The sequence below is a fragment of the Aristolochia californica genome, unplaced genomic scaffold, assembly GCF_029961685.1.
Source record: "Aristolochia californica isolate CCGP_79_NKW_82.1479 unplaced genomic scaffold, dmAriCali1.0.hap1 SCAF_11, whole genome shotgun sequence".
NCBI lineage: Eukaryota > Viridiplantae > Streptophyta > Magnoliopsida > Piperales > Aristolochiaceae > Aristolochia > Aristolochia californica.
Genome location: NW_027181782.1, coordinates 14,007,981 through 14,027,989, shown reverse-complemented (window position 1 = coordinate 14,027,989; position 20,009 = coordinate 14,007,981). Strand labels below are relative to the sequence as shown.

Below are 20,009 nucleotides of genomic sequence, written 5' to 3'. Positions count from 1 at the left end.
CCCCCATCAATCTCTTATTGTTAGGGGAGGTCTCCCTTGATGTATCTTCCCTTTCTTTGAAATAAGTTTATCATCATTAAAAAAAAAGTTGGCTGCCACTAATCTGACTTGCCTCCATGCCTTGGTGTTCAGGCACTAGTCCGTATGTGCCCAGCCTATACGTGCAGTGCCTAGGGGTGGCATCGAGTCGAGTCGAGCCGAGTTTGAATCTGCATATGTTCAAGCTGGGCTTGATTTAAATACTTCGAACTCAAGCTAGAGCCGAGCCCAGCCTTAAGCTTAAAATTGGAATTGAGCTTGAGCAGGGTTCAAGCTCCAACCTACATTTAAAACTTTGCATAAAATACAAGTCAAATAAACTGTGCATAAATTTTACTTAAAATTGGGCATGACCTTTGTACATAAACTCTGCATAAAATTGTCTATAAACTCTGCATAAAATTGTTTATAAACACTGTATAATATTATGCCAATGTGACTTATATAAAAACATGACCTATATACAAAATCTGACTTTTATATACATTTCCCACTCTCTTGAGCCTAGCCAAACTCGAACCTGTATATGTTCGAGTTTTGCTTGATTTGAATACTTTGAACTTGAGTTCGAGCTCAAGCTTAGCTTTGAGACTAAAATTGGAATCGAGCTCAAGCCCAAGAATTTTAACCAAATTTGAGCTCAAGCTCGAGTCGGGTTTGAACTTTAACCTACATTTAAAACTTTCCATAAAATACATGTTTAATATTAAGTTCAAAGAATCCTAAAAGTATGGAAAACAAATAGAGATAATCTTGCATATCAGAGTTACTAAGAAACGAAATATGACTAGATCTATAACTCATAAAGGATCTCAAAATAATTTGTATTGCATAAATTCTGTACTACATTGCATGGAGAGAATAAGGATGAAGGAGATCAAATGGGAGAAATGAGCTTACCTGTGGCTGATATATATTCCGTGACTTTCGTCTGCAACGCCCAGGTCAGCAATGTCTAAATGCGGTTGTGCGATGAAGAGATTGAAAGCGCTGAAGATGGAACATGGTGGAAATAGGTTGAGGAAGGACTGAAATACGAAACTTCCGTAAAAATCTGAGCATGCATATTACTAGTGGTTGGTAATATGCATGCTCTCTTTTCTTTTCTTTTCCATTTTCCTTGTGCATCCAAACAAGAGAAATCACATTTCTCTGTTTTTTCTCTCTTATTTTTCATGGGCATCGAAACAAGAGAATCGATCTTTTAGTCCCATTCCTCTTCTTGGGTAAATCTTCCTCAACGTCCGTCATTTTTGAATAACTGGTGCGCCCAACACTGTCAATAATACCATACGGTTTGACATTGTGCACAACCCCTTTAGGGAAAAACCTCGCGGAAGGGAGCCAGTCCTGGTTATGAAACAGCTGAGTCTAATCCCTCTCCGACCACAGATCGTAGCCTCCAGAAAATTGAGACCTGTTAGCCAAAGCCTTCAATTGCTCGTCGGCTTTGATGGAAAAGAGAGTTGGGGCTCGCTCAACAACCTCCCTCGGTCGCTCAAGCTTAGAAACTGCGGCTCTAAGTTCCGCCCTCTGCCTCATTTCGTAAATCTGGCACTCACGGCAAAGACGGCCTTTAGGAGTTGTTTGGCTTTTTTGGCCTGCATCCGTTTCCACTGCCATTTCGAGACTCCGCCGAGGTAGGTACAAGGCCCCCCACCCAGTTTGTCACGAGGTCAGATGAGCCTAAACTCACTTGGGCTAGCGGAACTCCAACTCCCGTGATGGCCTACCTTCAATTCGTCAAAGGTAGTACAACCTCTCACCCCTTAGATCAACGTTGCAAACTCCTTCCTCTCAAATGAAGCACGAGCAATGAAAGATAGAAAGACAATGGAATAGGAAGAGAAAGTAACCTTGTATTAATACTAGAGAAGATTACAAGGAGTGACTGTCCAAGGTGGAAGGCCAGCACTCTACAAAAACTCTCCCTCTCGTCTATGCTGAATGAATCTACAAGGGTTGAATGCCTTGGTATTTATAGGCTTCAACCCTTCCCTTCTCTCATGCTTCCGTCCAATGAGAGCAGAGATCCTCCCTTATAAAATCTCCTTGATTTGATCCTCCATTCAAATCCCTTGATTTGCTCCTTTTTCTTAAAATTCGTTTTACCATTGTTATTTTCCTTAGACACTTTGTTAGCCGAATCATTCTTTCTCTCATATTCGGTTAACTTTTCAGCAGTAGATAAAACTGAAGTTAATGTCTTTACTTCCCGTGGGCTTAGCAAGAATTGAGAAGACGGGAAGTAAAGACATTAGCTTCAGCTTATCTACTGCTTAGAAGTTTACCGAATATGAGAGAAAGAATTATTCGGCTAACAAAGTGCCTAAGGAAAATAACCATGGTATAACGAATTTTAAGGAGAAGGAGAAAGGGGAGAAGAAGTCATGGGCAAAGGACGCCAAGGCTAGGCCGGAAGAGAAGAAACGAGGGGACAAACAGAAAAAGAAGGTCCGTTGTTTCATATGCGAGGGATTGTCTTAGGAAGAGGATCCTCAATGCTGCTCAAACTGAGGTGAACAATGGAGGGATTGAGCCTAGGTTGGGCTCCTTAACACTTCTCCATGCTGTTGTCCGTTCAAAGGAGGAAGGCTGCTCCACTTCCGGTAAGACCCTTAAGAGAACTTCTTTTTATCTCTCTAACACTTGCTGGACGTATTGTTAGAGTAGTGGTGGACACTGGCGCCACCCACAACTTCCTTTCATCGGTGGAGGCTAGGCACCTAAATATACGAGGAGAGAAAGATGGGAGCAAAATGAAAGCTGTAAATTCTGCTGCTCGTGAAGTCCGAGGCATTGCCAAGACCGTCCCGGTGGAGATAGGCAAGTGGGTTGGATTTCTGAATTTTGCTATTGTTGTCATGGATGATTTCAATGTGATTTTGGGAATGGAGTTTTTCACGGTTTGTAAGGCATTTGTAATGCCGCATGTTGGGGTAGTGGGGATTATAGACGAGCAAAGTCCTTGTACTATTTCTGAACTTGACAACAATGATGTAACAAAAAAGGACTTAATGCTATCAGCCCTCCAGCTTAAGAAAGGTCTTAAGCAGGGCCGCTCTACTTACATTGCTTTTATTTGTGCTGGTAGAGGTCATGCCTACCCCTAAAGAGATACAAGCCGTACTGCATGAATATAGAGATATCATGCCTGAACAACTTCCAGTGAGGTTACCACCTAGGAGAGGGGTGGACCATCGCATAGAGCTTGAGCTCGGAGCAAGAAAGTCAACACAAGCACCATACCGAATGGCGCCCAAAGAGCTGGACGAACTGCGAAGACAACTCAGTGAGCTGTTGGACGCTGGGTTCATAAGGCCAAGCAAAGCACCTTATGGGGCCCCTATACTGTTTCAGACTAAGAAGGATGGAAGTATGAGACTGTGCATCGATTGTAGGGCGCTCAACAAGGTAACTATAAAGAATAAGTACCCTATTCCTCTTATTGTAGATCTCTTTGATCAGTTGAAAGAGGCACAAGTTTTCTCCAAATTGGATTTTCGAAGTGGTTATTACCAAGTCCGGATTGCTGAAGGAGAGGAGGGGAAGACTACTTGTGTAACCAGATATGGGGCTGATGAATTCATGGTTATGCCCTTTGGCCTAACCAATGCACCTGCAACATTTTTCACTCTCATGAGCGAGGTATTTTCCGAATACTTGGACAAGTTTGTCGTTGTTTATTTGGATGACATCGTGGTCTACAACAAGAGTATGGACGAGCACAAGAAACACCTTCGAAACGTTGAGAAATAATCAGCTGTATGTCAAGGAGGAGAAGTGCTCCTTGGGTTGCAAGAGGTGTCCTTTCTTGGACATTGGATAGGGGGAGGACGGATATGGATGGACAGCAAGAAGGTGGAGGCTGTGCATGACTGGTCGATCCCTTCCAAGGTGATTGAGCTTAGGAGTTTCCATGGTCTTGCAAATTATTACAGGAGGTTTATCAAGGGCTTCTCAGCTATAGCAGCCCCCTTGACCGACCTTCTCAAGAAAGACCAAAAGTGGCAGTGGACGGACTCATGCCAAAGAGCATTCCAACGGCTAAAGGACACCATGGTGGCTGAACCAGTGCTGCACCTTGCTGATTTCAGCAAGCCGTTTGAGGCAAATACAGATGTCTCCAAACAAAAGGATATGAATCCTTTGTAGGAAATAATCTATTATTATGTATTGGATTCTTAGGAAGATGGACTAGTTCTAGTACCACCAGGTTTAAAGTTAAGGTAGATGGTGTAGTAAATGTAATAGGTAATAAAGGAATCAAATTACTTAAACCTATTAAATATTCTCCAGATATTTTGGTAGGACTAGAATGGAATCTTAAATTTAGAGAAAAAAGAATAATTAGTCCCGAAGAAAGTATCATGTATACAGACACAAAGGGTAACATAAACATTAAATTTAATAGCTACGAACAGAAAAATACAGAAGACACTGAATCAGCCTCCAGTGAGAACTATGATTTAGTTAATATTGAATTAGAAACAGATGAAATAATATATCCTAAGGAACTAGAATTAAAACTGGTAGAAAGAGAACTTGTTCACCTGGAAGAAGACCTAATAAAAAACAAGAGGATAAAAGAAGAATAATACTTGTATTACGACAGTGAAATGAACATTAGAATAGGAAAAATGCCTTTAGAACCAAAAGAAGATGAAACCTTTAGTATCAAAGAATATATGGATGAAGAAAGTTCTACTAATATTCCCGGAAGTAGTTACACTACGTATCCAAGACCTCCACCTAGAGAAGTATATTATTCAGGCAACATGCCTAGGATTCCTTATAGTGAACCCATAAATTTGGATAGAAAAATACATCCACAGGGAAAACATAAAAGAAATAGAAAGACCTGTAACTTTTCAGGAAAAGGGCAAAGGAAAAATTCTTAATCTTTCAGCCCATGATCCTCAAGAATGGACAACTGTATTAGACCTTTGGAAAAACCAAGTAGTATCAGATTATATCCAGAACTTTTCATCCCAAGATGTAGAAGAAATGTATAGGTACTTAGAAACACTCCTAGGAGAAAGTGTTAAAGGTTTATGGGAAAGCTACAAAAGAAGTAATCCAGAAGAATTTGGCCATTTAATGGGCCTAGGATCCAACCCTTATAATTTTGTTAACAAAGTTTACCAGTTAGTAACAGGAGATGACCCTAATTTAGGTTCTATAACACTACAGAAAGATGGTGTAGTTTACTTAGAACAACTTAGTTTACATAATTATAAATATGTTAAAAAATTCCTACAAGACTACTTTTATTATACCTGCATTTCAGGTAATGCCTTTAACAAAGACTTAGGAATCAAATTATTTAGAAAACTACCTGGAGCTTTAGGAAAAGAAATTTATGACAATGGCAAAACATAGAATCAGCAAACCCTACATCGGTATACTCCATCGGACAGAGAACAAAATTCATTATGACAGTTCTCCAAGAAAAATGTACAGATATCTAGATACAAAGACAGCTTAAGGGAAATGACTTTGGCTTCTGCAAACAGATATATACTACTCAAGCTTATGGTCTAAAAGATTCAAGACAAAAACCTAGAAATAAAAGATATTTTAAGAAAGGATATTTTATCCGAAGATCTAAGAGTAGGAAGCCTTACCTGAACAAAGATAGACATGTCAGAAGATACAACCCAAAAAGAACTTATAAAAATAAATTATCATGTTATATTTGTGGTCAGACAGAACACTTAGCCAACACTTGCCCTAAAAGACAGAACATTAATTCTAGAAGATCCACCCTTGTAGAAAACGTACAACAAGATCTTATAGAAGTAGATGAATATATGTCAGACACAGAATCCATCTATAGTATTGTAAGCATACCCAATGCTCCTTTAGATACATCAGACTCTGATGAAGATCTTGTCCTAGACCTTAATATTGAAGAAAACCTTGACCTTATGGATACAGTAATAGAATGTACCCATACCTGGTCCTGGAATACTGGTTTAGACAGTAACCCTTGCTTTAAATGCTCCTGGTATCCTAGTAAGAAACAAAGAGCAATATGCACTCAATGTTTCCTAGAAGCTTGTATTCCTTGCTTAAAACTCTTAGGTATTGAACATGTAGAATCCCCTAATCATAATAAGGTATACAATACTAAATTGGAAATTATGGCCAGAAAAATAGAAAACTGTGAGGCAGAAATAACTCTTCTCAAACATAGATTAGATACAATAGAAAAAGATTCTTATGATGGTATTACTGTAGGATTAGAAGAACCAGAAACTTCCTACGTATGTAACCAAGATAAATCTTTTTCTAGTATCCTTGTTAGAGCAAAGATTATTTTCCCTAACAAACAATCCCTCGTGTTAGATGCTTTAGTAGATTCCGGCTGTACCAAATGTATTATCCATAGAAGATTAGTTCCTCCTCAGTTCCTTAAGAAAACCAATAAACAAGTGTTTAGCCAACAGGTAGATGGTACCTATAACCCATATACAACCTATTTTGATGAAGGCAAAATCCAGTTCTTTACCAACTGTTCAACTTTTTCTGGATCTTATCTCAAACTCAACGTAGACTTTATTTTAGGTCTTAATTTTATTCTTCATAACAATGGTTCTCTTTACTCCTTGTTTGCAATGTCCTTTTTACAACTATCTTTAGAATTAATGTTCTGTCTGACAAAACATTAAAAGACAGAAGCGTTTTAGGAACTACCTTTTGGAAGTTTTTACCACTATCTTTTCCTTCTCTTACAATTGCTTTCATGCTTATACTTTTCATAATATTAGGCATCGTTCTTGTTACCTTAATACTTACTGCTTTTATTGTGTGTTGAGTATTTTCGTTTTTGTTCATTTTTTTTTTGAAAAAAGTGTGAATATATTACTAAGACAGAATAATGCAAACCTTACTAAACAGGACCTTCCTCCACAACAAGCTATTGGAGAAAAACACCTTTTTTAGCCTGACTATCCGCCAAGTGATTTGCGGATCTAGGAATATAATTCCACTTACATTGTATTTGGGAAATTAAAGTGCATATATCATCAAAAAGATTCCAATGCCGCCATGGGGGTTTGCAAGTCTTCTTACACCAACTGATAACAACTTGTGAATCGCCTTCGACAAATAAAGGTCCGTCCATTCTCTGATGAAACAACTTCAGGCAATTGAACAACCTAGATAACTCGGCAGTCGTTGAGTCTGATATGCCGAGTGGGCCGCAAAAAGAGTGGAGTAATTTTCCTTGGTCATCATGGATAACCCCCCCATATTCAGCTAACCCCAGACAACCTAACGCACTTCCATCAAAGTTTAGTTTAAAAATTCCAGCCGGAGGAAGAGACCAAGTCTCCATAGTCGGAGGGCGGGGGGGGGGGGGGGGGGGGGGGGGGGGGAGGACAATTTTGCAAATAAAGGTCCGTCCATTCTCTGATGAAACAGCTTCAGGCAATTGAACAACCTAGATAACTCGGCAGTCGTTGAGTCTGATATGCCGAGTGGGCCGCAAAAAGAGTGGAGTAATTTTCCTTGGTCATCATGGATAACCCCCCCATATTCAGCTAACCCCAGACAACCTAACGCACTTCCATCAAAGTTTAGTTTAAAAATTCCAGCCGGAGGAAGAGACCAAGTCTCCATAGTTGGAGGGCGGGGGGGGGAGGACAATTTTGCAATAAGATCCCAACTCTCACGAAGAATGATCCCTCCAAAACTTTTGAATTCTTTTCTCATCCGAATCCAAGAGATTACTTGCCCCACAATCTGATTACAGAGAATGTAGTCAGGAAGGGATTTGTTATTAAACCTTCTGTTATTTCGTTCTTTCCAAAGGCCCCAGATAATGTGACCGACGCTGCAGGAGATTAATAACTTTCCAATTTTAGGGAGATTAACCTTAGTAATCGTGTGGATTGAGCATGGGAGGGGGGTAGAAGAGCATGGGAGGGGGGTAGAAGAGCTTTATAGGCAGATGAGACAGAAAACGTACCTTTGGGACAAAGTGTCCATATCAAGGTGTCCGGGCCATTTTTGGCACGGGCCGAAGAAAGACTCGTAATGAGTTCGGCGGCTTCAATAGTTTTTGCTTCTGTGAGCCCTCTACAGAGATTTAGGTTCCAATCACAAGAATTTTGTCCAACAGTAGAAATATAAGCCTCCTTGTTTCTGGCGAGAGAGTAGATTTGACCATAGCAAGAGTTTAGACTTGCCTGACCTATCCACCAATCCGTCCAAAACCTTGTCGTACTTCCAGATCCAATATAACACTTGACAACGGTTTTGAAGACAGGCAACAACTTAGCAATTTTTTTCCAGATAGGAGAATTTGTTATACCTTTCTCCTTCAGTCAACCATCCCAAGAATTTATCTGCTTTACTCGCCACCATGTTTCGCCAAACTAAAGATGGGGTCATGTTGAATTTCCAGATCCACTTCAAAAGCAGGGCCGAATTTGTTGTTGCAGTGTCGCGAATTCCAAGGCCACCCTCAGCAAAAGGTTTACATATGTCAACCCATTTTACAAGGCAATATTTTTTTTCACCATTTTGCCCACCCCATAAAAATCTTCTTTTTAAAAACTCTATTCTCTTCCTTACAGAGGCTGGGCAACAGTACAATGATAAAAAATAAGATGGAATACCATGTAAACATGAATTAATCAGAGTGAGTTTACCAGCTTTAGACAAAAACTTCCCTCTCCATGAAGCCAGCCTACCTTCAAGCTGTTCAATTACTGGGTGCCAAGAAGACTTTTTGGGTAATAAAGGAGAATGGGAGAGGCCCAAATACGTACCCGGAGAGGAGGCAACTTTACAACCCAAATAGTTTGCCATGGAATTAAGAACCAAAGGATCAATATTGAAACCCAGAATGGAAGATTTAGACCAACTTACCTTCTGCCCAGAAGACAACTCAAAGAGGTTCAATAGAGCTTTCGAGTGGGATACTCGAGAAAGTGAACCTTCTCCAAAAAATATAGTATCATCAGCATATTGTAATATAGAATGTCCTGGTCAGAATCAGTCGAGATAGGCTTAAGCCAACCAGTCCGTTTGGCAAATCCTCTTTTTTGTCCAAATTTACTACTTTATTTTAAGACGTTATTAAAAAAAGGTTTATAAGGCTGAAAACTACTGGGTGAGGGCTAAGCCCTGACAAACGCCTCTGCCTCAGTTGAGCCAAGCGTTGCTCTCGGTTGTAACAACGCCGCTGTACCTTTTTATGTATATTTGGTTAATTAATAAGATAATAAAACAGTTTTTGAGATTTGTTTTGCGAATATTACCTATATATTACTTATACTTAGGATTATTATATAATACCTTAAGAGATTATTGTGCAATATCATAGGAACTTATAGCTACATATTGCTCTTGGTAATAATAGCATTAGAATTATTTGGATATTTTATATTTCTCCTAGAACAAGTAGATAATCTTTTAGCCTCTGATATATTCTTATTCCTTAATATTTTAGCCAGAATCATAAATAGAACCTTAGATACATGATTTTTATGTTTATTGCTTTAACAATAGTCTTCTGTAATTTAGTTATCTTTAGTTTTGTCTGTTTTACCTTATCTTTATATTCATAGAGAAGATTTGTAGAGACTCCTAGGCAAATATTTATACCTAGAAGACAAGTAATTAGAAGAACCCCAAATAATTCACCTCTAAATACTCCAGATTAAAGCAAATTAAAGTAGTACCCCTCCGAATTGGTATCTAGAGGGAGGGGGGGAGGGAGGGAGGCTAAGTGTTCTGACAGAGCATTAAAGACAGAAGCGTTTTAGGAACTACCTTCTGGCTAAGTGTTCTGACAGAACATTAAAAGACAAAAGCGTTTTAGGAACTACCTTCTGGAAGTTTTTACAACTATCTTTTCCTTCTCTTACGATTGCTTTCATGCTTATACTTTTCATAATATTAGGCATCGTTCTTGTTACCTTAATACTTACTACTTTTATTGTGTGTTGAGTATTTTCGTTTTTCTTCATATTTACTACTTTATTTTAAGACGTTATTACAGAAAGGTATATCAGGCTGGAAACTACTGGGTGAGGGGAAACGCTTCTGCCTCAGTTGAGCCAAGCGTTGCTCTCGGTTGTCACAACACCGCTATACCTTTTTACGTATATTTGGTTAATTAATAAGATAATAAAACAGTTTTTTAGATTTGTTTTGCGAATATTACCTATATATTACTTATACTTAGGATTATTATATAATACCTTAAGAGATTATTGTGCCATATCATAGGAACTTATAGGTACATATTGTTCTTGGTAATAATAGCATTAGAATTATTTGGATATTTTATATTTCTCCCAGAACAAGTAGATAATCTTTTAGCCTCTGATATATTCTTATTCCTTAATATTTTTGCCAGAATCATAGATATAACCTTAGATACATGATTTTTATCTTTAAAGCTTTAACAATAGTCATCTGTAATTTAGTTATCTTTAGTTTTGTTTGTTTTACGTTCTCTTTATATTCATACAGAAGATTTGTAGAGACTCCTAGGCCAATCTTTATACCTAGAAGACAAGTAATTAGAAGAACCCCAAATAATTCACCTCTAAATACTCCAGATTAAAGCAGATTAAAGTAGTTCCCCTCCGAATTGGTATCTAGAGGGAGGGAGGGAGGGAGGGAGGCTAAGTGTTCTGACAGAGCATTAAAGACAGAAGCGTTTTAGGAACTACCTTTTGGCTAAGTGTTCTGACAGAACATTAAAAGACAAAAGTGTTTAAGGAACTACCTTCTTGAAGTTTTTACAATTATCTTTTCCTTCTCTCATGATTGCTTTCATGCTTATAGTTTTCATAATATTAGGCATCGTTCTTGTTACCCTAATACTTACTGCTTTATTGGGTGTTGAGTATTTTCGTTTTTGTTCATATTTACTACCTTATTTTAAGACGTTTTTACAGAAAGGTATATAAGGCTGGAAACTACTGGATGAGGGCTAAGCCCTGACAAACGCCTCTGCCTCAGTTGAGCCAAGCGTTGCTCTCGGTTGTCACAACGCCGCTGTACCTTTTTATGTATATTTGGTTAATTAATAAGATAATAAAACAGTTTTTGGGATTTGTTTTGCGAATATTACCTATATATTACTTATAATTAGGATTATTATATAATACCTTATGAGATTATTGTGCAATATCATTGGAACTTATAGCTACATATTGTTCTTGGTAATAATAGCATTAGAATTATTTGGATATTTTATAATTCTCCCAGAACAATTAGATCATCTTTTAGCCTCTGATATATTATTATTCCTTAATATTTTAGCCTGAATCATAGATAGAACCTTAGATACACGATTTTTATCTTTATAGCTTTAACAATAGTCTTCTGTAATTTAGTTAACTTTAGTTTTGTCTGTTTTACCTTATTTTTATATTCATACAAAAGATTTGTAGAGACTCCTAGGCAAATATTTATACCTAGAAGACAAGTAATTAGAAGAACCCCAAATAATTCACCTCTAAATACTCCAGATTAAAGCAGATTAAAGTACTACCCCTTGGGAGGGAGGGAGGGAGGCAGGGAGGGGGGGAAGCTAAGTGTTCTGTGTGACGGAACATTAAAAGACAGAAGCGTTTTAGGAACTACCTTCTGGAAGTTTTTGCAACTATCTTTTCCTTCTCTTACGATTGCTTTCATGCTTATAGTTTTCATAATATTAGGCATCGTTCTTGTTACCTTAATACTTACTGCTTTTATTATCTGTTGAGTATTTTCGATTTTGTTCATATTTAATACTTTATTTTAAGACATTAATACAGAAAGGTATATAAGGCTGGAAACTACTGGGTGAGGGCTATGCCCTGACAAACGCCTCTACCTCAGTTGAGCCAAGGGTTGCTCTCGGTTGTCACAACGCCGATGTACCTTTTTATGTATAGTTGGTTAATTAATAAGATAATCAAACAGTTTTTGAGATTTGTTTTGCGAATATTACCTTTATATTACTTATACTTAGGATTATTATATAATACCTTAAGAGATTATTGTGCAATATCATAGGAACTTATAGCTACATATTGTTCTTGGTAATAATAGAATTAGAATTATTTGGATATTTTATATTTCTCCCAGAACAAGTAGATAATCTTTTAGCCTCTGATATATTCTTATTCCTTAATATTTTTGCCTGAATCATAGATTGAACCTTAGCTACATGATTTTTATCTTTATAGCTTAAACAATAGTCTTCTGTAATTTAGTTATCTTTAGTTTTGTCTGTTTTACCTTATCTTTATTTTCATACAGAAGATTTGTAGAGACTCCTAGGCAAATATTTATACCTAGAGGACAAGTAATTAGAAGAACCCCAAATAATTCACCTCTAAATACTCCTGAGTAAACCAGATTAAAGTAGTACCCCTCTGAATTGGTATCTAGAGGGATGGAGGGAGAGAGGGAGGGAGGGAGGGAGGCTAAGTGTTCTGACAGAACATTAAAAGACAGAAGCGTTTTAGGAACTACCTTCTGGCTAAGTGTTCTGATAGAACATTAAGTGTTCTGATAGAACATTAAGTGTTCTGATAGAAGTTTTTACAACTATCTTTTCCTTCTCTTACGATTGCTTTCATGCTTATACTTTTCATAATATTTGGCATCGTTCTTGTTACCTTAATACTTACTGCTTTTATTGTGTGTTGAGTATTTTCGTTTTTTTTCATATTTACTACTTTATTTTAAGACGTTATTACAGAAAGGTATATAGGGCTGGAAACTACTGGGTGAGGGCTAAGCCCTGACAAACGCCTCTGCCTCAGTTCAGCCAAGCGTTGTTCTCGGTTGTCACAACGCCGCTGTACCTTTTTATGTATATTTGGTTAATTAATAAGATAATAAAACAGTTTTTGAGATTTGTTTTGTGAATATTACCTATATATTACTTATACTGAGGATTATTATATAATACCTTAAGAGATTATTGTGCAATATCATAGGAACTTATAGCTACATATTGTTCTTGGTAATAATAGCATTAGAATTATTTGGGTATTTTATATTTCTCCCAGAACAAGTAGATAATCTTTTAGCCTTTGATATATTTTTATTCCTTAATATTTTAGCCAAAATTATAGATCGAACCTTAGGTACATGATGTTTATCATTATAGCTTTAACAATAGTCTTCTGTAATTTAGTTATCTTTAGTTTTGTCTGTTTTACCTTATCTTTATATTCATACAGAAGATTTGTAGAGACTCCTTGGCAAATATTTATACCTAGAAGACAAGTAATTAGAAGAACCCCAAATAATTCACCTCTAAATACTCAATATTAAAACAGATTAAAGTAGTACCCCTCCGAATTGGTATCTAGAGGGAGGGAGGGAGGGAGGGAGGGAGGCTAAGTGTTCTGACAGAACATTAAAGACAGAAGCGTTTTAGGAACTACCTTCTGGCTAAGTGTTCTGACAGAACATTAAAAGATAGAAGCGTTTTAGGAACTACCTTCTGGAAGTTTTTACAACTATCTTTTCCTTCTCTTACGATTGCTTTCATGCTTATACTTTTCATAATACTAGGCATCGTTCTTGTTACCTTAATACTTACTGCTTTTATTGTGTGTTGAGTATTTTCGTTTTTGTTCATATTTACTACTTTATTTTAAGACGTTATTATAGAAAGGTATATAAGGCTGGAAACTACTGGGTGAGGGCTAAGCCCTTACAAACGCCTCAGCCTCAGTTGAGCCAAGCGTTGCTCTCGGTTGTCACAACGCGGCTGTACCTTTTTATGTATATTTGGTTAATTAATAAGATAATAAAACAGTTTTTGAGATTTGTTTTGCGAATATTACCTATATATTACTTATACTTAGGAGTATTATATAATACCTTAAGAGATTATTGTGCAATATCATAGGAACTTATAGGTACATATTGTTCTTGGTAATAATAGCTTTACAATTATTTGGATATTTTATATTTCTCCCAGAACAAGTTGATAATCTTTTAGCCTCTGATATATTCTTATTCGTTAATATTTTAGCCAGAATCATAGATAGAACCTTAGATACATGATTTTTATCTTTATAGCTTTAACAATAGTCTTCTATAATTTAGTTATCTTTAGTTTTGTCTGTTTTACCTTATCTTTATATTCATACAGAAGATTTGTAGAGACTCTTCGGCAAATATTTATACCTAGAAGACAAGTAATTAGAAGAACCCCAAATAATTCACCTCTAAATACTCCAGATTAAAGCAGATTAAAGTAGTACCCCTCCGAATTGGTATCTAGAGGGAGAGACAGACAGAGGGAGGGAGGGAGGGAGGGAGAGAGAGAGAGAGAGCAGCCTATCCATAATAGGATACATAACACTAAGTTAGAAATTATGGCCAGAAAAATAGAAAACTGTGAATTACTCTCCTCAAACATAGATTAGATACAATCGAAAAAGACTCCTGTGATGGGATTACAGTAGGCATAGAAGAACCAGAAACTTTCTACGTCTACAACCAAGACAAATCTTTTTCTAGCTTACTTGTCAGGGCCAAGATTGTTTTCCCTAATAAACAATCCTTAATATTAGATGCCTTAGTAGACTCTGGCTGTACAAAATGTATCATCCATAGAAGACTCGTTCCCCCTCAGTTTTTCAAGAAAACAACTAAACAAGTTTTTAGCCAACAAGTAGATGGTACTTATAACCCATATACCACCTATTTCGATGAAGGAAAGATCCAATTCTTTACCAACTGCTCTAGCTTTTCTGGATCTTATTCTTTACCTTTGACATGGGTTAGAGCGTTGCTAATATACTTTTATGTATTATGTATTAAACACACACCATCTATAAAACTTAGGAAACAATAAACGCAGTAAGTACCAAAGCGATAAGAACAATTCCTAAGGTTATGAAAAGCACAAGCATAGAGAATCTTTTAGGTTCCTATATATTCTTAATTATTAATATTATAGTTAGAATCGTAGATACATGATCTTTGTCTTTATAGCCTTAGTAATAGTTTTCTGTAATTTGGTTATTTTTAGTTTTATCTATTTTACTTTGTCTTTATATTCTTATAGAAGATTCGTAGAAACCCCTAGGCAAATCTTTATACCTAGAAGACAAATAGTAAGGAGACCTGCAAATCATTTAGCTTTAAATACTCCAGATTAATCAGTACCCCCTCCAAATTGGTATCAAAGCCCTAAGACCTGGAACCCTCCAAAAAATTAGATTATTTAGACCTTAGACTTCCATCAAGATTTGAGATAAAATATATAGGACCTAATTCCCTTAGGTGTCATTTCAACAGTGAAGAACATATTTTACACGGGAATAATCCCCAATTAAATACTATCACAGATCTTATTATAAGTCTAGGTAATAATCTTCAAACAAAGTAACTGAAAAAGAATTCACTTTAACTAAGATACAAGACGAAATTAAGACTTTAAAAATAAAAACAGAAAAACTCTCTGAGAATTTAGACTATCTAAAAAGTAGTAAAGGATCGCAACAAAATATTGATAAAGAAATAGATTTAATATCCCAGAAATTGAAAGGTATCACAATAGAACCTAGAACCTCCTTAGCTAAAAAACCATGGCACTTTTACAGCAAGGTGAAGGATTTACCTCGGAAATAGTAAGTTCTTCTAGAAACCTTAATATAATAGACAGAATAACAGGAAGGAGAAGTGTAGACCAAAGAGATATACAATTAGACGAAATAATAGATATAGATCAAGATATTACTATATTTAGCAAGAATCAATTAAACCTTCTTAACCCCAGACAATTATATAGAACAGGACCATTAAACTTTAATACCGGATTATTTAGACATTACCGAGAAATCCAGATTAGTTGTGTAGGACAAGATTCTGTTAACATTAACTTAATAGCAGAACAAGCCTTTAAAGAAATAGGGGTAAAAGGATTCATTTAGGTCTGATTGTAATAGGGGTAAAAGGATTAGGACGAAAACATCTAGGAACTAAAACCTTACTTAGTATCTACGATGATAGATGGGCAGACCCTAAAAAGGCAATGTTAGGAATCACTGAGGTAGATATGAATCAAAATGGAGGAATATTTTATTGCTCCCCAGACTTCCTTATTGGAATACAAGATTTTAGAAAATATATCAAAATAGGTATTCAGACAAAACGATATGAATCCTTTGTAGGAAACAATCTTTTATTGTGTATTGAATTCTTAGGAAGGTGTACTTGTTCTAGCACTACTAGGTTCAAGGTTAAAATAGATGATGTAGTTAATTTAATAGGAAACAAAGGAATAAAATTAATTAAGCCTATTAAATATTCTCCAGACATTTTAGCAGGATTAGAATGGAACCTTAAATTTAGAGAAGAAAAAATAATCAGTCCTGAAGAAAGTATCATGTACACAGATACTAAAGGTAACATAAATATTAGATTTAATAGCTATGAACAAAGGAATATAGAAGATACGGAATCAATCTCTAGTGAAAATTATGACCTAATCAATATAGAATTAGAAACAGATGAGATAATATACCCTAAAGAATTATATATATATATATATATATATATATATATATATATATAGAGAGAGAGAGAGAGAGAGAGAGAGAGAGAGAGAGAGAGAGAGAGAGAGAGAGAGAGAGAGAGAGAGTCTGGTATGCAGGTTCTATACCTAGGGCTTTTAGACAAGGGATGCAAGCTTCTGGGGAACACTGATTGCATTTAGCTCTTTGTTTTTTGCTAGGATACCAAGCACACTTAAAATAAGGATTACTATCTAACCCTGTATTCCATGACCACGTATGTACACATTCTGAAGTAGTGTCCACTCTTAAGGTTCTTATTTACTCAGAAAATATATTTTTTAATAGGGATCATTTTTTTTTAAATCGATTTTGGTGAGACCACTATCTAACCCTGTGTCGGCCTAGTTGCGTCCTTGGATAACCCACACTAGTCAGCCTCCCTTGCATACAAATAGTTGGCACACAATAAATCTTTTCTCATATACACAAATTTGTCTACATACAAGATATTCGAGCGCTCCTTTGAGTCTCTATGTCAATGTCTGATTGATTGGCACTCATCCAGCCCCCCTATATATTGTTGGGGAATTGCTGGCCACATGCCCCTTCGAATGGTCATGTGCTTCTTGGCGCATGCCTCCTCATGTACAACCGCCCCAGCTAACACCCCATGGCCCACGTGACTAGAAACCGTTTAGGAACCATTATAAGCTGAATTTTGATGGTAGCGCCTTTGGGAACCCGGGTTTGGATGGTTTTGGCGGGGTGATTTTTTATCTGGGCGGCACTGCCATACTCTCTTACTATGGCCCTCTCGGAATTGCTGACTCGACCATTGCTGAGTTATCTGATCTCCTTCACAGCTTGTGTATTTTTAAGGATCGCTTTAGTGGTCTCCTTATCATGGAGGGAGACTCCAAGGTCGTCATCGGATGGTGCTCCACCTCATCCTTCCCCCCGTGGCGTCACTGGCAGATTTTTCTTGGTATTTTGGATATTGTATCCACCATTTCTTGTACTTCGTCTCATATACTTGGATCAGCCATTTAGGTTGCTGATTTGTGTGCCTAGGTCCCCCCTTCAATCTCTTATTGTTAGGGGAGGTCTCCTTCGATGCATCTTCCCTTTCTTTGAAATAAGTTTATCATCATTAAAAAAAAAGTTGGCTGCCACTAATCTAACATGCCTCCATGCCTTGGTGTTCAGGCACTAGTCCGTATGTGCCCTGCCTATACGTGCAGTGCCTAGGGGTGGCATCGAGTCGAGTCGAGCCGAGTTTGAATCTGCATATGTTCGAGCTGGGTTTGATTTAAATACTTCAAACTCAAGCTAGAGCCGAGCCCAGCCTTAAGCTTAAAATTGGAATTGAGCTTGAGCAGGGTTCAAGCTCCAACTTACATTTAAAACTTTGCATAAAATACAAGTCAAATAAACTGTGCATAGAATTATGCATAAATTTTACTTAAAATTGGGCATGACCTTAGTACATAAACTCTGCATAAAATTGTCTATAAACTTTGCATAAAATTGTTTATAAACAATTTTATGCAAAATATTATGCCAATGTGACTTATATAAAAACATGACCTATATACAAAATGTGACTTTTATATACATTTCCCACTCTCTTGAGCCTAGCCAAACTCGAACCTGTATATGTTCGAGCTTTGCTTGATTTGAATACTTTGAACTTGAGTTCGAGCTCAAGCTTAGCTTTGAGACTAAAATTGGAATCGAGCTCAAGCCCAAGAATTTTAACCAAATTTGAGCTCAAGCTCGAGTCGGGTTTGAACTTTAACCTACATTTAAAACTTTCCATAAAATACATGTTTAATATTAAGTTCAAAGAATCCTAAAAGTATGGAAAACAAATAGAGATAATCTTGCATATCAGAGTTATTAAGAAACGAAATATGACTAGCTCTATAACTCATAAAGGATCTCAAAATAATTTGTGTTGCATAAATTCTGTACTACATTGCATGGAGAGAATAAGGATGAAGGAAATCAAATGGGAGAAATGAGCTTACCTGTGGCTGACATATATTCCATGACTTTCGTCTGCAACGCCCAGGTCAGCAATACCTAAATGCGGTTGTGCGATCAAGAGATTGAAAGCGCTGAAGATGGAACATGGCAGAAATAGGTTGAGGAAGGACTGAAATACGAAACTTCCCTAAAAATCTGACCATGCATATTACTAGTGGTTGGTAATATGCATGCTCTCTTTTCTTTTCTTTTCCATTTTCCTTGTGCATCCAAACAAGAGAAACCACATTTCTCTTTTTTTTCTCTCTTATTTTTCATGGGCATCGAAACAAGAGAATCGATCTTTTAGTCCCATTCCTCTTCTTGGGTAAATCTTCCTCAACGTACGTCATTTCTGAATAACTGGTGCGCCCAACACTGTCAATAATACCATACGGTTTGACATTGTGCACAACCCCTTTAGGGAAAAACCTCGCGGAAGGGAGCCTGTCCTGGTTATGAAAAAGCTGAGTCTCATCCCGCTCCGACCACAGATCGTAGCCTCCAGAAAATTGAGACCTGTTAGCCAAAGCCTTCAACTGCTCGTCGGCTTTGATGGAAAAGAGAGTTGGGGCTCGCTCAACAACCTCCCACGGTCGCTCAAGCTCAAAAACTGCGGCTCTAAGTTCCGCCCTCTGCCTCATTTCGTAAATCTGGCACTCACGGCAAAGACGGGCCTTTAGGAGCTGTTTGGCTTTTTGGGCCTGCATCCGCTTCCACTGCCATTTCGAGACTCCGCCGAGGTAGGTACAAGGCCCCCCACCCAGTTTGTCACGAGGTCAGATGAGCCTAAACTCACTTGGGCTAGCGGAACTCCAACTCCCGTGATGGCCTACCTTCAATTCGTCAAAGGTAGTACAGCCTCTCACCCCTGAGATCAACGTTGCAAACTCCTTCCTCTCAAATGAAGCACGAGCAATGAAAAGATAGAAAGACAATGGAATAGGAAGAGAAAGTAACCTTGTATTAATACTAGAGAAGATTACGAGTGACCGTCCAAGGTGGAAGGCCAGCACTCTACAAAAACTCTCCCTCTCGTCTATGCTGAATGAATCTACAAGGGTTGAATGCCTTGGTATTTATAGGCTTCAACCCCTCCCTTCTCTCATGCTTCCGTCCAATGAAAGCAGAGATCCTCCCTTATCAAATCTCCTTGATTTGATCCTCCATTCAAATCCCTTGATTTGCTCCTTTTTCTTAAAATTCGTTTTACCATTGTTATTTTCCTTAGACACTTTGTTAGCCGAATCATTCTTTCTCTCATATTCGGTTAACTTTTCAGCATTAGATAAAGTTGAAGCTAATGTCTTTCTTCCCGTGGGCTGAGCAAGAATTGAGAAGACGGGAAGTAAAGACATTAGCTTCAGCTTTATCTACTGCTGAAAAGTTAACCGAATATGAGAGAAAGAATTATTCGGCTAACAAAGTGCCTAAGGAAAA

At 37.3% G+C, this 20,009-nt stretch overlaps 2 protein-coding genes across 2 annotated transcripts in view; one reads left to right on the top strand and one right to left on the bottom strand.

The window, feature by feature from the left end:
- Positions 1-20,009, top strand: part of LOC137944643 (protein transport protein SEC23 D-like) — a 69,993-nt gene that overhangs the window by 34,707 nt on the left and 15,277 nt on the right.
- Positions 18,845-19,333, bottom strand: LOC137944440 (probable DEAD-box ATP-dependent RNA helicase 48; the record flags this gene model as incomplete). Its single annotated transcript, XM_068790127.1, has 1 exon — positions 18,845-19,333. A coding segment is annotated over one exon (489 nt), but the record flags the coding sequence as incomplete, so codon positions are not given.